This window comes from Erpetoichthys calabaricus, chromosome 6 (genome assembly GCF_900747795.2).
Source record: "Erpetoichthys calabaricus chromosome 6, fErpCal1.3, whole genome shotgun sequence".
Classification (NCBI taxonomy): domain Eukaryota; kingdom Metazoa; phylum Chordata; class Cladistia; order Polypteriformes; family Polypteridae; genus Erpetoichthys; species Erpetoichthys calabaricus.
The window spans coordinates 180,849,743-180,866,824 of record NC_041399.2 but is presented as its reverse complement, the minus strand read 5'-3'; the positions used below and the strand labels follow the sequence as shown (position 1 = coordinate 180,866,824).

The following is a 17,082-nucleotide window of genomic DNA, read 5'->3' as shown; positions in this document are numbered from 1 at the left end:
TCAACATATTGCTTATGTTTTGACTTTTTTTATACACAAAGTTCAAAAATTTAATGTATAACATTTTTGTAATTAGTGACATTAAATAGTTGGTTTCACACTTATAAGGTAAAATTTTATTTTGTACATTTTACACACATGCCTATAATTGTGTTATGTTATATGGGTTATTCCATCCATCCATTTTCCAACCCGCTGAATCCGAACACAGGGTCACGGGTCTGCTGGAGCCAATCCCAGCCAACACAGGGCACAAGGCAGGAACCAATCCCGGGCAGGGTGCCAACCCACCGCAAGACACACACAAACACACCCACACACCAAGCACACACTAGGGACAATTTAGAATCGCCAATCCACCTAACCTGCATGTCTGTGGAATGTGGGAGGAAACCGGAGTGCCCGGAGGAAACCCACGCAGACACGGGGAGAACATGCAAACTCCACGCAGGGAGGACCCGGGAATCGAACCCAGGTCCACAGGTCTCGCAACTGCGAGGCAGCAGCGCTACCCACTGCGCCACCGTGTCGCCCTATATGGGTTATTTCCTGACTGAAATGTATTGATTTATTCAATCTTTATTGTTTAATATAACAGTAATTGTAATTTAATTTTTTACGTAAGTTGTCTATGGGGAGTTTGTGGGGGAAAGCTCACTTTTACCACTTCTGTACTTTTGTGCATTTTAATAATTAAATGTTGTATTTCAGTTCAGTTTACCGATTATAAGTAATTGGTAGAGCAAAATTAAATTCAGAGGTTTGTATTTCTGAATTGATTATAAATAGTAGTATTTGTTGACTAGTAAGCTGAACTAAACACAATTATATCATTGCCAGCTTAATTGTGATTATTGTATCTTGTCTTGGTCTCATTTTAAAATGAAGATCTGAGAGAACTTTAATCTGGTTTGTTTTCAGCACACATGGTACCAGTAGTGTATATAATCTCAATGTTTTCATGTTTTTTTGTAGATCTTAATATTAATATATTGTTATGGCTTTTTTCTATTCATGCACAGAACGTGTATTCCCAGGAGTAATTGTTCTGAAATATAAGCTATATTTTTGTTCATATATTTCAGTGACCCAGGAATTCAGTGTTAATTTCCTGAAGTAAAGAAAGGGACTATAGTTGTTGTGCATATAGATAGTATCACGACCATCATGTCTGCTATCTTGATCACTGTGGTGATCCTTTGCCTATTCAAAAAAATAATTAATTTTCATAATAAGGAGAGAGCTTTCACCTTGAGGTGATTAAATTGCTTCAGTATGGTCGACAGTTCATAGGTGCTGGAAATGTGGTGCCATGATTTATAATTAAAAGATGGCGCTTTTTCTGATATTATATCTGCGGCCTATTGATTCCTTGTTTCTCCCTCATCTCTTTGTGGTGTGTGAACTACAATAAGTCTCAGTACCTCTTATTTTGTGATTCTTTATTTGGTCATTTGTAATTAGAAAACATTTTATCCATTAGCCGATTCAAGGATTGAATAGGTGTGACTAGGGAATAGGAAAGTGGAAAAAGATCCATGACAGAAAGCTATTCACAGATGTGAACTGTAATTGGTGCAAATTAAGATCAAATATCCACTGCTTATTGGTTAGTATGTTTTGTCATTTTTACTCATTTAAGAAATGACATTTGACAATTTTCCTAACTTTATGTGTGTCCTATGTCATATGGAAAAAAAATCAGTAAATAACCTAATTATTGCTAGATATACCAGGAGTCAGTTAACTTAAGAACTAAAAAGTAGAAGCATTAAGTATGGCCATTGTCTAGGGTTAGATTTAAGGGTATTACAGTAAGGTCTCAATATATGGGTTGAACCTGCACTGATGATATAATTGTGAAACTCTTCAGAGCAAAGAACATTTGTTAGGTTGTTTTTCTAGTGTAATAGGCCTCAGTTTGAAAAGACACACCCTTTTGATTATTAGTTCGCTTCATCATGAGTTTGGTAAAACTATGGAAATGTTCAAGAACTTTGCCGAACTGAACTAGTTCTGAGTGGATTATAATTTGTGCAATGAGGCCTGTGGAAGTGTTTTCCAAATATGCTGGACCGATTTTTTTGGCCAAAAATGTCATTTGAGCCATGAGACAGTAATGCTAACCTCTGCTGTACTATACCTCAAACAGCAAAAGATGCAAATGGAACAAATACAGCAAAGAAAATACAACAAATGTTAAAAAAAGGTAGAAATAAGAGTTGAGATGTAAACAAAAACTAAATCATTGTGCTCACAGAGTTCCAATTTTTCGGCACATTTTGGGCATGTCACAAACTGGCAGCGTGGGACTGGCTCATTCTGTTGTTTGAAGTTGAGACTCTGTGTAGGTGCTCTTTTATCTTCCATCAAGATCAAAGAAATGTCTTGTAAATAGTAATAAATCCGTTATTTAATGGGGTCTCATTCTTACTCAGGATCAGGGAGGGGAGGGATAATTTAAGGTTTGTATTGAAATTGTAGCTGTGCACATGGCTAATTATGCTTGCCAGTCCACAGGGATCACAGTATTATATATATTCATTGGCAGTTCTCATGATGTTCACATTATGATCAGGTAATGTAATGTTTCTCAATCTTTTTGTATCCGTGACTCAGTTTTGCCTTTTTACATACATTGAAGACCCACAACCTACCAAAGCAAACCCAACCCCCTTGGTAAAAAAAAAAAAGTGTGATTGGTAGAGCAGGCAGGAAGGGTTCTTCTCTGTGAAATGAGATGACATAGAAACAGGAAACCATATAGTACAGCAAGCACTGTTGATTGTCAATCACTTAGGCCAGGGGTGGGCAGATTCAGTCCTGGAGGGCTGCAGTGGGTGCAAGTTTTTGTTCCAACCCAGTTGCTTAATAAGAAGCACTCATTGCTCAAGTAACACTTCTGCTTCACTTTAGTTGTCTCGCTCGTTAAGATTTTGAACCCTTATTGCTTATGTTAGTCTTAAACAGCTGTAGTCTTGGTTTTTAATTGTTCCTTATTAGCAATAACATGCAAATGACAAAAGAAACCAGCAGTTCTCCATTTAGCTTGTTACCATTTACACCTGTGTGTATTCATCATGCACTACTGGGTTTAATTAAATACTTGGAAGGAAAGTGAAGAGAAAAAAGTGAAGCACTGAGAATAACTCGTCTGTTTTAGACTTCAAATCATTTGGATGATATCCTTAGAAAGGAAAACAAATCTAGGATATGAGAATGGCCTTACATAGCAGATTTAAAGCGCTAGCAAGCCATGAAATTAAATAATTGGCAAGGATTGGTTTTTAATTAAGCAACTGGGTTGGAGAAAAACCTGCAACCACTGCGGCCCTCCAGGACTGAATCTGCCCACCCCTGACTTAGGCTAATCACTGTAACCCACTTGCGAATTACTGATGGCAATCTGTAGCCCACCTAATGGTTGACAAACATTGAGCTAATATAACCTTTCAAATGAAAAAACGGCATGTTTTTTTGTTTTATTAACACATGGGATGGAAATCCAGCTAAAGTATTGATTGGGTTGTGCCAGCACTGATCTTATAATAGGTCTGTAGAAAAGTTCTGTGCATGACTGCGACAGTTTTGTGATGTCGTGCTGACCATACAAAGCATCATAGGGTGCTGGGAACAAAAGTTTTTCTTAATCTGGCCTAAGGTGAATTTCCAGGAAAATATTTGTTGAGAAAGGTCACTGGCAAACCCAGCATATCTGCTGTGAAAATTGCTGTGGTGAATTTCACCAACACTAATTGTTATGCACAATAACAGTAACATTGAGGGTTAACAGTGTATGTACTAAACATAGAACTAAGCATAGACTGTTTATGCTGTTCCCAGATAAAAGAAAATGTTTCTGCTGGTATCTGTTCAGATAAAAAAGAAAACAGAATTAGAAATGTTAACTTGCTGTTGCTCGGAAGGTGCCTTTTATAATGTTACCAGTAAACCCCCGATTCTCTAAAGAATCGCAAATCCAAGAATGGCAATTACTTTCTGTTCCCTCCAATCTTTGTAGGGATGTAAGATCATGGAGGGTGGGAGCATCCTGGGAAAGTTTTCATTTAATAAAAGAAATATATTTGTAGTAAAGCTATTTCTTTTTGGAGCCATGACTTGTTTGGTTCTGGTGTTTCAGAAGCGCGTTGTAGGCGCCTTCGTTCATTGTTTTTATCCATGCAGTCTCGTATTTGTTTTTCTATGGGTATGTTGTGAGCTAGACGTCGTTTGCTGTTAGGAGTCATAATTGAACCCCTGACCGCAGGCACTGTGGAGTAGCTGACTGCTGGCACTGTCAGTAGTCACCACTACCTCAAGTTTTAATACATACACATATATAGATAGACGCCGCATTCACTGTGTTTCCCAGTAGACACGATACGTGAGCCTTATTGCGAGTGGCAAAAGTGCCATTTAACACTAGAATTACTAGAGCCTACAAAAAAACTCGTATATCCGGCCCACCTTAAATCGCTTCTTAAATCCGTTCACACCTCTCCGCCAGCATCCTTTGTCCTCTAAATGTGCTGATAAAAGACAAGCTGCCAGCAGCCGGCTATTCCATCCCCCCACCGACTTAGAACGTGAGCGAACTTTTCCCAGCTCATGTCCACGCCCATCAGGAGCAGGGAGAGAGAGAGAGATAGAGAAAAACAAAGTCAAAAATCAATACGTGCCCTTTGAGCTTTTAAGTATGCGAAGCACTGTGCAGCATGTCCTACAGGAAGCAGCTGCACACAGAAGGTAGCAACGTGAAGATAATCTTTCAGCATTTTTAGACGAGCGTCCCTATCGTCTAGGTGTGTGAACAGCCCCCCTGCTCACACCCCCCTACGTCAGCGCGAGAGAGAGAGGGAAAGTAAGTTGGGTAGCTTCTTAGCCATCTGCCAATAGCGTCCCTTGTATGAAATCAACTGGGCAAACCAACTGAGGAAGCATGTACCAGAAATTAAAAGACCCATTGTCCTCAGAAATCCGCGAACCAGCAAAAAATCCGCGATATATATTTAAATATGCTTACATATAAAATCCACGATAGAGTGAAGCCGCGAAAGGCGAAGCGCGATATAGCGAGGGATCACTGTATATATATGTATATATATATATATATATATATATATATGTGTATATGTATGTGTATATACAGTGAGGAACATAAGTATTTCAACACCCTGCGATTTTGCAAGTTCTCCCACTTAGAAATCATGGAGGGGTCTGAAATTCACATTGTAGGTGCATTCCCACTGTGAGAGACAGAATGTAAAAAAGAAATTCAGGAAATCACATTGTATGATTTGTACAGAATTTATTTGTATTGCACTGCTGCACATAAGTAACCACCCATACAATCAGATTGTGATTCAGACTACGAATGCCATGAATGTAATTACCCCGATCTACATGCTGTCAAATGAACGAACCACACGCCGTAGTGCAGCATTAGGGGCTTCGCCTCTGGTGCTGACGTTCGAGGTTCGATTCCCGAGAGGGGATGCAGTGAGTGTGTACGCCTGATGAGCCCAGAATTAGGGTGAAACACGTGTCGCGTACTCTTTGCATTATTTGACAGTAAAACTATTTCAACCGCCAACTTATCGTGGTGGAGGGGTTTGTGTGTCCCAATGATCCTAGGAGCTCTGTTGTCTGGGGCTTTATGCCCCTAGTATGGCCACCCAAGGCAAACTGGTCCCAGGTGAGGGATGAGACAAAGTGCAGTTCATCAAAACCTCCATGATGAATACAAAATTTGGACAGCGTTTTCCCTCGCCTCTCCTTGAGAGGGGCTGGACTCTCTACCACTCTGGTGTTGCCCCCGGTGAGAGGCGCCGAGCGGGTGTGGGCATACTTGTTGTTTGTGCGTATGCACCGAACAGCAGTTCGGAGTACCCACCCTTTTTGGAGTCCCTGGAGGGGGTGCTGGAGGGCACACCTTCTGGGGACTCCCTCGTACTGCTGGGAGACTTCAATGCTCACGTGGGCAATGACAGTGAGACCTGGAAGGGCGTGATTGGGAGGAATGGCCCCCCCGATCTGAACCCGAGCGGTGTTTTGTTATTGGACTTCTGTGCTCATCACGGATTGTCCATAACGAACACCATGTTCAAGCATAGGGGTGTTCATATGTGCACTTGGCACCAGGACACCCTAGGCCTCAGTTCGATGATCGACTTTGTGGTCGTGTCGTCGGACTTGCGGCCACATGTCTTGGACACTCGGGTGAAGAGAGGGGCGGAGCTGTCAACTGATCACCACCTGGTGGTGAGTTGGCTCCGATGGTGGGGGAGGATGCCGGTCAGGCCTGGTAGGCCCAAACGTGTTGTGAGGGTCTGCTGGGAACGTATGGCAGAGCCCCCTGTCAGAAGTAGCTTCAACTCCCACCTCCGGCAGAACTTCGACCACATCCCGAGGGAGGTGGGGGACATTGAGTCCGAATGGGCCATGTTCCGTTCCTCTATTGTTGAGGCGGCTGACCGGAGCCGTGGCCGTAAGGTAGTCGATGCCTGTCGTGGCGGCAATCCCCGAACCCGTTGGTGGACACCAGCGGTGAAGGATGCCGTCAAGCTGAAGAAGGAGTCCTACTGGTCCCTTTTGTCCTGTGGGACTCTGGAGGCAGCTGATAGGTACCGGCAGGCCAAGCGGAATGCGGCTTCGGTGGTTGCTGAGGCAAAAACTCGGGTATGGGAGGAGTTTGGGGAGGCCATGGAGAACGACTTTCGGACGGCTTCGAGGAGATTCTAGTCCACCGTCCGGCGTCTCAGGAGGGGGAAGCAGTGCAGTGTCAACACTGTGTATGGTGGGGATGGTGCGCTGCTGACCTCGACTCGGGACGTTGTGGGTTGGTGGGGGGAGTACTTCGAAGACCTCCTCAATCTCACTAACATGCCTTCCAATGAGGAAGCAGAGTCTGGGGACTCGGAGGTGGGCTCCCCCATCTCTGGGACTGAGGTCACCGAGGTGGTCAAAAAACTCCTTGGTTGCAGGACCCCGGGGGTGGATGAGATACGCCCGGAGTTCCTCAAGGCTCTGGATGTTGTAGGGCTGTCTTCGTTGACACGTCTCTGCAACATCGCATGGACATCAGGGACAGTGCCTCTGGATTGGCAGACTGGGGTGGTGGTCCCCCTCTTTAAGAAGGGGGACCGGAGGATGTGTTCCAACTACAGAGGGATCACACTCCTCAGCCTTCCTGGAAAAGTCTATTCGGAGGTTCTGGAGAGGAGGGTCCATCGGATAGTCGAACCTCGGATTCAGGAGGAACAGTGTGGTTTTCCTCCTGGTCACGGAACAGTGGACCAGCTCTACACCCTTAGCAGGGTCCTGGAGGGTGCATGGGAGTTCGCCCAACCAGTCTACATGTGTTTTGTGGACTTGGAAAAGGCGTTCGACCGTGTCCCTCGGGGAATCCTGTGGGGGGTGTTCCGAGAGTATGGGGTACTGGACCCCCTGATAAGAGCTGTTCGGTCCCTGTACGATCGGTGTCAGAGCTTGTTCCGCATTGCCGGCAGTAAGTCGAACCCGTTTCCAGTGAGAGTTGGACTCCTCCAGGGCTGCCCTTTGTCACCAATTCTGTTCATAACTTTTATGGACAGAATTTCTAGGCGCAGCCAGGGTGTTGAGGGGGTCTGGCTCGGTGGACTCAGGATTGGGTCACTGCTTTTTGCAGATGATGTTGTCCTGTTTGCTTCATCAGGCCGTGATCTTCAGCTCTCTCTGGATCGGTTCGCAGCTGAGTGTGAAGCGGCTGGGATGGGAATCGGCACCTCCAAATCCGAGACCTCAGCCGGAAAAGGGTGGAGTGCCCTCTCAGGGTTGGGAGCGAGATTCTGCCCCAAGTGGAGGAGTTCAAGTATCTCGGGGTCTTGTTCACGAGTTAGGGAAGAATGGAGCGTGAGATCGACAGGCGGATCGGTGCGGCGTCCGCAGTAATGCGGGCTCTGCATCGGTCTGTTGTGGTTAAAACGGAGCTGAGCCATAAGACAAAGCTCTCAATTTACCAGTCGATCTATGTTCCTACCCTCACCTATGGTCATGAGCTATGGGTAGTGACCGAAAGAACGAGATCGCGAATACAAGCGGCTGAAATGAGTTTTCTCCGCAGGGTGTCTGGGCTCTCCCTTAAAGATAGGGCGAGAAGCTCAATCATCCGGGAGGGGCTCAGAGTAGAGCCGCTGCTCCTCCACATCGAGAGGAGTCAGATGAGGTGGCTCGGGCATCTGATCAGGATGCCTTCTGTACGCCTCCCTGGTGAGGTGTTCCGGGCACGTCCAACCGGGAGGAGGCCCCAGGGAAGACCCAGGACACGCTGGAGGGACTATGTCTCCCGGCTGGCCTGGGGAACGCCTTGGGATTCTCCCGGAAGAGCTAGAAGAAGTGGCCATGGAGAGTGAAGTCTGGGCATCTCTGCTCAAGCTGCTGCCCCCGTGACCCGACCTCGGATAAGCGGAAGAAGATGGATGGATATATATATATATGTGTGTATGTGTGTGTGTATATGTGTATGCTGGAATGGGCGCATCCCTCTATTGATGGATTTAATCATTAAACATCCATCATTTTCAGAGAAATTATGGTAAGCTGTCCTCGGAATTTAATGGATGTTTCATGCAATTCACACAGTGAAGCCGAACATTTTCTCACAGTGATAATATCTCGCACTGCCATCTGGTGGAATCTTCCATATTTACATAAAGTACGCGTGGAAGTATGAACAGTACACCGCTTGCTTATTAGTAGTGTCCGCAGGAGCACGCATTGCGTGAAGTATAAACCCGGCCTAACACTTGTATGATGGACTGTTTGGGAACAATTGTTTTCTGGATTATGTTGAATTCTTTTGTAAGTTGCTTTGGATGAATGCTTCTTCCAGGCAAATAAATGTGATTGTAAAGTGACACTATTCAGTCTTAACACGAAAAAAGGAATAATTAATTATTTCCGGTATTGTGTTTTCTTAATTAACTGTAGATTTCATTGTGTTTTATATACATGCCCTTTTGTGCAGTTCTTGCCACAATTTTTCACTGTTCAGATATAAAAATAGCTGAAGAAGTCAAGTTTTAGTATATGTCTGTGTATGGATCGATAAACTGCAGACCGCTTACTTTTATTTTATTGATGTTATTGTGGCTTTAACTCTGAAATTCAGTAGTTATCTGTAACTATATTTGTTTTCTGGGTGTTGGCCAAATTTGCAAGGTATAGATAAATTTAATGGGAGAGAGTGGGAGGGATTGGTTATTGAAGTAAATGCTGTAGCATAAGGTCAAGTTACATTACATGACTTTTCCAGATATTTTTCAGTCGTAGCCTTTATTTACATACACTTAGCAAGCTGGAGGCAGTTGATGACATGCTCATGTGACTCCAGTTGTGTAATGTGACATGCCCCGCGACTCACTGTAACTAGTCCAAACGTTGCTCTGAAAAATCAAAATAAGTTTAATTTTGTCAGATTTCATAGGTGGTGGGCTTGTGTGCATGAGGGTTGACGAGCAATGAATTTTTATTGAGAATTAGGGCTGGGTAATAGCAATGATGTCCCTGTTTATTTCCGATTTAAAATGCCAAGATTCGATTTGATATTGATTTTATTTGTAGTGGAGACTTTTTAGAGATTACTTAGCCATGCATGGCGAACATTAATATAATGTGACAAACTTCAGTAAAACTTTATTTGTCTGCATAGTGACTTTTTATAACATGGATAATCATGGAATGGCATTTAAGAAGAAGTACTTGATTAGTAATGAACAGTTAACATCAGTATTTGGAAAATTTGGAACAAATTCACCATAATTTAAATAACATATGTATCACCACGTCAGAGTCCACATATATTATGGTGGGAGCTCCTTGTTTTAATATAGTGCAATAACATCTACTTTATAAATCATCTATATCATCTTGCTAATAATAACAACAACAACAACAACATTTATTTATATAGCACATTTTCATACAAAAAGTAGCTCAAAGTGCTTTACATAATGAAGAAAAGAAGAATAAAAGACAAATAAGAAATTAAAATAAGACAACCTTAGTTAACATAAGAAGGAGTAAGGTCCGATGGCCAGAGTGGACAGAAAAAACAAAAAAAAACTCCAGAAGGCTGGAGAAAAAAATAAAATCTGTAGGGGTTCCAGGCCACGAGACCGCCCAGTCCCCTTTGGGCATTCTACCTAACATAAATGAAATAGTCCTCTTTGTAGTTAGGGTTCTCACGGAGTCACTTGATGCTGATGGTTATACAGACTTCTGGCTTTTAATCCATCCATCATTGTTGGAACATCATGGTGCTTTGGGTAGATGGTGGTGGCACAAGCCACCACCAATAGGACACCGGAAAAGGAAACAGAAGAGAGAGTAGGGGTTAGTACAGATTTTGAATGGTTATTATAATGAATTGGATATACAGAGTGTCAGGATTAAATTACAGTGAAGTTATGAGAAGGCCATGTTAAAGTAATGTGTTTTCAGTAGTTTTTTAAAGTGCTCCACTGTATTAGCCTGGCGAATTGCTACTGGCAGGCTATTCCAGATTTTAGGTGCATAACAGCAGAAGGCCGCCTCACCACTTCTTTTAAGTTTTGCTCTTGGAATTCTAAGGAGACACTCAGTTGAGGATCTGAGGTTGCGATTTGGAATATAAGGTGTCAGACATTCCGATATATAAGACGGGGCGAGATTATTTAAAGCTTTAAAAACCATAAGCAGAATTTTAAAGTCAATTCTGAATGACACAGGTAACCAGTGTAGTGACATCAAAACTGGAGAAATGTGTTCGGATTTTCTTTTCCTGGTAAGGATTCTAGCAGCTGCATTCTGCACTAACTGCAAACGATTGATGTCTTTTTTGGGTAGTCCTGAGAGGAGTGCATTACAGTAATCTAGTCGACTAAAGACAAACGCATGAACTAATTTCTCTGCATCTTTCGATGATATAAGAGGTCTAACTTTTGCTATGTTCCTTAGGTGAAAAAATGCTGTCCTAGTGATTTTATTAATATGCGATTTAAAATTCAGATTACAATCAACGGTTACCCCTAAGCTTTTTACCTCCGATTTGACTTTTAATCCTAATGCATCCAGTTTATTTCTAATAGCCTCACTGTATCCATTATTGCCAATCACTAAGATTTCGGTTTTTTCTTTATTTAATTTGAGAAAGTTACTATTCATCCATTCTGAGATACAGGTTAGACATTGTGTTAGCGAATCAAGAGATTTAGGGTCATCAGGTGCTATTGATACATACAGCTGTGTGTCATCAGCATAGCTGTGGTAGCTCACGTTATGTCCCGAGATAATCTGACCTAATGGAAGCATGTAGATTGAGAAGAGCAGCGGACCCAGGATAGAGCCTTGTGGAACACCATATAGAATATCATGTGTCTTTGAGTTATAATTACCACAACTAACAAAGAATTTTCTCCCTGCCAGGTAGGATTCAAACCAGTTTAAGACACTGCCAGAGAGGCCCACCCATTGACTAAGGCGATTCTTAAGAATATTATGATCAATAGTGTCAAATGCGGCACTCAAATCTAAGAGGATGAGAACAGATAAATGGCCTCTGTCTGCATTTACCCGCAATAATAATATATAATAATCAAATATTGCTTCCTCAATAATAAGTGTTGTTTAATAACCTATTTGTGTTTTATGAATTACCATGTAGACACTCTTCAACTAAACTGTTAGCCAAATGTATTCCTCTGTTGGACCTTTTAAAATTTTGAGTTATTTGAAATTAAAGATACAGCAGGAAGACTTGTATCTTTCTATAATTCTACAAGTTACACATATCTTCAGTTGCTCACTTGTAACAGTCATGGTAATAAGTCTCAAAAACATGTCCCCACAGTCCTCAGACAAAAAGCAAACATTTTAAGACAAGGAACTACAGCAGTTGCTTGTTGACAGCAGCATTGAATGAATAAAACATAAAAGAAAAAGAACCGTCTATCGTGACTGACAACTCCGCTAATATGATCTGTGTAGTTCAGCTTATGGAGCTTCTTTACGGTGGCTGCTTTGCACACATGCTTACTTTTGTATCGCAGGCTGCTCTGAAAATTCCAACAATTGCTTGCTTGCTTTGTTAGATGAGGCATGTAGCAAACTTTTTTCATCGTTGCAGTACTGCTAGCCAAGCCATGTGCTTAAAGAGAAGCAACGTTTATTGGACTTCGCAAAACACAAACTTGTGATTGATGTGGTCATGCAATGGAACAGCACATACGAAATGCTAGAAAAGGTTTTTGAAACAACAGCCAGTTATCTCTGCTGATCTGCATACTGTATAGGCAGCGTGGTTGCTCGTGGTGTAACTGGCATGCAGCACACTTGTCTGCAATACATCTGCCACAGGTGCCCAGTTGTTTTTAATGTGTGAATCTGCTGCCCTAGATGTTCAACTGTTACAAGTTACGGCTTCTCTCCCTACTGGCCAGAGAGACATGGTGATGCTTTGCAAAAGGTGTCATTTTGCTTGACTTTTCACTACAAAAGATCTTCATAAAGCCTAGGTGCAATAACTTCACTCAGTTGCTTTCTTGTGGTATAGCATACTGCAGTTCAAAGACCTTGTTTTCAACAATGGTGTAGGGTCTTGTATCTTTACAGATAATATCTATTATAAATTCTGTTATCTTTTGTGCATGGGGCGAATTAAACGGAATCTAGGAGCTACCCGCAGTCTCCAGCGCATATTGTTTACACTGTACTTGTTTGGATGTCTACTGAGATTATGTTTGTGGGATTTACGTTTAAGGAATTGCAGCTGACCTCCCCATGCCTCCTTCAGGTAGCATGCTATTTGCTGTCACAAAAAACTGTGATAAAGATCGGCATAGATGTCAGTAAATTAGACATGGTCACTGTTTTTTAGTTCCTTAAATTGACATGATCTGGCAATGAGATCAGCAACTGCAGTCAGCAAGGGTGACATTCCCCATGACTAACAGTCATATAATACGACATTGACTTCAAGTGCTATATTTAACTTTTATATTAAGTATTCAATTTCCTTCTTACTGAGACCATGGCAGATACTCATGTATGTCATTAGGTTCGAGAGGTTTATTGCTTACTTTAGTTAATTTCTGCTTACTTCACTGCCACACATAGGGAATCCATTCCCGGGAATTCAGGAATCCCGGGCTCCCGGGGATGACACAGTGCATGGGCATCTCACATGTGAATGGTTTTAGAACAACCGACACTTATTTTTAATAAAACTGCTGCAATATTTTGACACAAATAAAAGACTAATCTTATCTACAAGCAGTTCTTGCTGTCATATAAGTACATGTATCTTTAGTTGCAGTAATAAGAGTGTAGAAAGCACAACGTGTCCAGCGTGCGGTCATCTAGGCAAGAGCGCACCTTCGTGCAGAAGTACGCCAGCCGTACGCCAGCGGCTGAGAAAGCACGCTCTGCCTCCACTGAAGTAGGACACATACTGATACACTTGTTCTAAACAACGCCCGCACTTGTCGTTGCTCTGAAACACTGCCATTTCAGCTTTTACTGATGCATCCAGTTTCTTGTCATCATTCTGTGATTGCAAGTTTCTTGGCGCAGATAATGCGGATGCAACAGACTGACGCATTGCAATTTCAAGTTGCTGTTCAAAGCTGTTGTCTGAAGTTCAAGCTGCAGCAATGGCGCCACTTAATTATTTTCAACTGTAACTCTGTTATTTCTTTATCGATTTTTACACTTTTACACACTATACAGGTGCTGGTCATAAAATTAGAATATCATGACAAAGTTGATTTATTTCAGTAATTCCATTCAAAAAGTGAAACTTGTATATTAGATTCATTCATTACACACAGACTGATGTATTTCAAATGTTTATTTCTTTTAATGTTGATGATTATAACTGACAACTAATGAAAGTCCCAAATTCAGTATCTCGGAAAATTAGAATATCAATTAAGACCAATGCAAAAAAAGGATTTTTTAGAAATGTTGGCCAACTGAAAGGTATGAACATGAAAAGTATGAGCATGTACAGCACTCAATATTTAGTTGGGGCTCCTTAGGCCTGGATTACTGCAGCAATGCGGCGTGGCATGGAGTCGATCAGTCTGTGGCACTGCTCAGGTGTTATGAGAGCCCATGTTGCTCTGATAGTGGCCTTCAGCTCTTCTGAATTGTTGGGTCTGGTGTATTGCATCTTCCTCTTCACAATACCCCATAGATTTTCTATGGGGTTAAGGTCAGGCGAGTTTGCTGGCCAATCAAGAACAGGGATACCATGGTTCTTAAACCAGGTACTGGTAGCTTTGGCACTGTGTGCAGGTGCCAGGTCCTGTTGGAAAATGAAATCTGCATCTCCATAAATTTCGTCAGCAGCAGGAAGCATGAAGTGCTCTAAAACTTTCTGGTAGACGGCTGCGTTGACCTTGGACCTCAGAGAACACAATGGACCAACAGTGTAAACTTTACACTGGACCTCACGCAACGTGGATTCTGTGCCTCTCCTCTCTTCCTCCAGACTCTGGGACCTTGATTTCCAAAGGAAATGCAAAATTTACTTTGATCAGAGAACATAACTTTGGACCACTCAGCAGCAGTCCAAAGGCGAGACGCTTCTGACGCTGTCTCTTGTTCAAGAGCGGCTTGACACAAGGAATGCGACAGCTGAAACCCATGTCTTGCATACGTCTGTGCGTGGTGGTTCTTGAAGCACTGACTCCAGCTGCAGTCCACTCTTTGTGAATCTCCCCCACATTTTTGAATGGGTTTTGTTTCACAATCCTCTCCAGGGTGCGGTTATCCCTATTGCTTGTACACTTTTTTCTACCACATCTTGTCCTTCCCTTCGCCTCTCTATTAATGTGCTTGGACACAGAGTTCTGTGAACAGCCAGCCTCTTTAGCAATGACCTTTTGTGTCTTGCCCTCCTTGTGCAAGGTGTCAATGGTTGTCTTTTGGACAACTGTCAAGTCAGCAGTCTTCCCCATGATTGTGTAGCCTACAGAACTAGACTGAGAGACCATTTAAAGGCTTTTGCAGGTGTTTTGAGTTAATTTGCTGATTAAAGTGTGGCACCAGTGTCTTCAATATTGAACCTTTTCACAATATTCTAATTTTCCGAGATACTGAATTTGTGACTTTCATTAGTTGTCAGTTATAATCATCAAAATTAAAAGAAATAAACATTTGAAATACATCAGTCTGTGTGTAATGAATGAATCTAATATACAAGTTTCACTTTTTGAATGGAATTACTGAAATAAATCAACTTTGTCATGATATTCTAATTTTATGACCAGCACCTGTATATGCGAGCTTGGCCGTTCCTGTTTTCCCGGGAATTACAGCAGTTTCAAAAATGTCCGGTAATCCCGGGAGCCCGGGAATGGATTCCCTAGCCACACATTGCTCAAAGTGTTCTAATTTTGAAATGAAGACCCTTTTGTCTTTAGATGTTTTGCACCATGGCAAATAATAAAATAGGATTATTTATTATTTTGGGTAACAGGCTTTTGTGCAATACCAATGGAAGCATTCTGGTCACCAGTTAAAACTGGTAAGCAACACAAACAGCAATTTGTCTGTTGTGGCTGCTGATTTTCTAACTACTTTATTAGGGTAGCGTAACTCCAGTCATTTAATAGCTTTCTTGTCTTTGTATTATAATTATTCATGATAATGCCCGCAGAGCTTTTGCACAAATTGTAAATCTATTGGAATTGTTTCATGCAATGTCTGACTTGTATAGAGATCCTAAATAATACATTGTACTTTTTGTTTGGTTTTTCTTTTTCTTAAAACTTGTGTGTATACCCCAGCTTTATTTAATAGTGCAGTGAGCTGTCGTTTAAAAATAACATAAACACTCTTCTATTGCAATTTTTGTATATTTTTACCTCTTTGTTTCTTTGATTTTAATGGCAGACCTTAGGGTTTTCTAAGTTGTGGAGTTGAAAAATGTTTACTGAGGTGTATTTAGCCTGATTTTGCAGCCACCTGATCTGGATATACTTTGCTTTTTGGGGAAGAAATCTGTGTTAGCTAAAGCTGTGCCGATCACTGCTAAAGAGAGAGCAGTGTGACACAGGTTTTAATAATGACATTTTTGTAACAACATTTCTGTGTTGCAGTTTGAGGACATTTTAACATATAGTCTGTGGTAAATTCTGTAACATTTACGTAATTGTTCATAAGTTTAATTTTTATCTTCAAAATTTTTAATTAGTGAGTTTTGCTTATTAAAGTCGTATTGTAATAGCTATTTAATGCACATCTCTTTCTTTTGGCCCTTAACAGTTCTGAAGGTGTTGTAATCAGCTTAAATGCCACAACTGGCCTGGTTAGCTCATTTGATTATGGTAAAAGTGACCACGAACAAGTCTTAGAAGACTCTTCTTATGAGCAGGAAGGCAATGACAACCTTACAGCTGAAAACTATGAAGGTGGTGAAGATTTGGAGGGAGAGGAGGCTTATTCTCAGGACGTATATGCTGAGCATTATGAAATTGATGATGCAGATCTGGAGGAAAACCAACTAGGATACCTGGCAGAACAAGCTGAGGGGGAAATTTACAACGATGAAGTGCTAGACATTGAAATCAATGATCCACTAGATGATGAATTTCAAGTAAGTCCTTTGTATTGTATCCTGAAAGATAACATTGCCTTTCTGTCGGGTTTTAAAAGCTGATTTCAAATCTATTTATGTCCCAAGGGAGGGGTGAAAATTAGATCTATTATCACTCACTGCCAGTTTATTTATCTTGACTCTGACAAACTTTGTGTTGACAGCTTGTTTGGCGGTAGGTAATACTCTTCTGTCGTCTCTGAGCTGGCTGAGAATTGTGACCTTGAGGATTGTACCCTTGTGCAAAAAAGAGCTGCTTTGTGTGTTAGAGATATGCTGCCAATTGTCAGAGATGGTTAATGCAAAGTCTTTTATCTGGGCTTTAGACAAGATCTGATAAAGTCCTGCAAAGGTGAAAAGATTATTGACCCCTTTAAAAGACATCCTTACGGTTTTATGGCTGAAATGATTGATGCTCTTTCCTACTTATTTATTTATTAAAACAGAAAAAAAACACATAACCT

At 41.6% G+C, this 17,082-nt stretch overlaps 1 protein-coding gene across 2 annotated transcripts in view; it reads left to right on the top strand.

Moving 5' to 3' along the window:
- rbm33a (RNA binding motif protein 33a) overlaps window positions 1-17,082 on the top strand; it is a 262,607-nt gene that overhangs the window by 46,342 nt on the left and 199,183 nt on the right. For both annotated transcript variants that reach the window (XM_028804153.2, XM_028804154.2), the window contains exon 5: window positions 16,288-16,618. In XM_028804153.2, coding sequence (XP_028659986.1) covers window positions 16,288-16,618 — 331 coding nt within the window. The remainder of the gene's footprint in view (window positions 1-16,287; window positions 16,619-17,082) is intronic.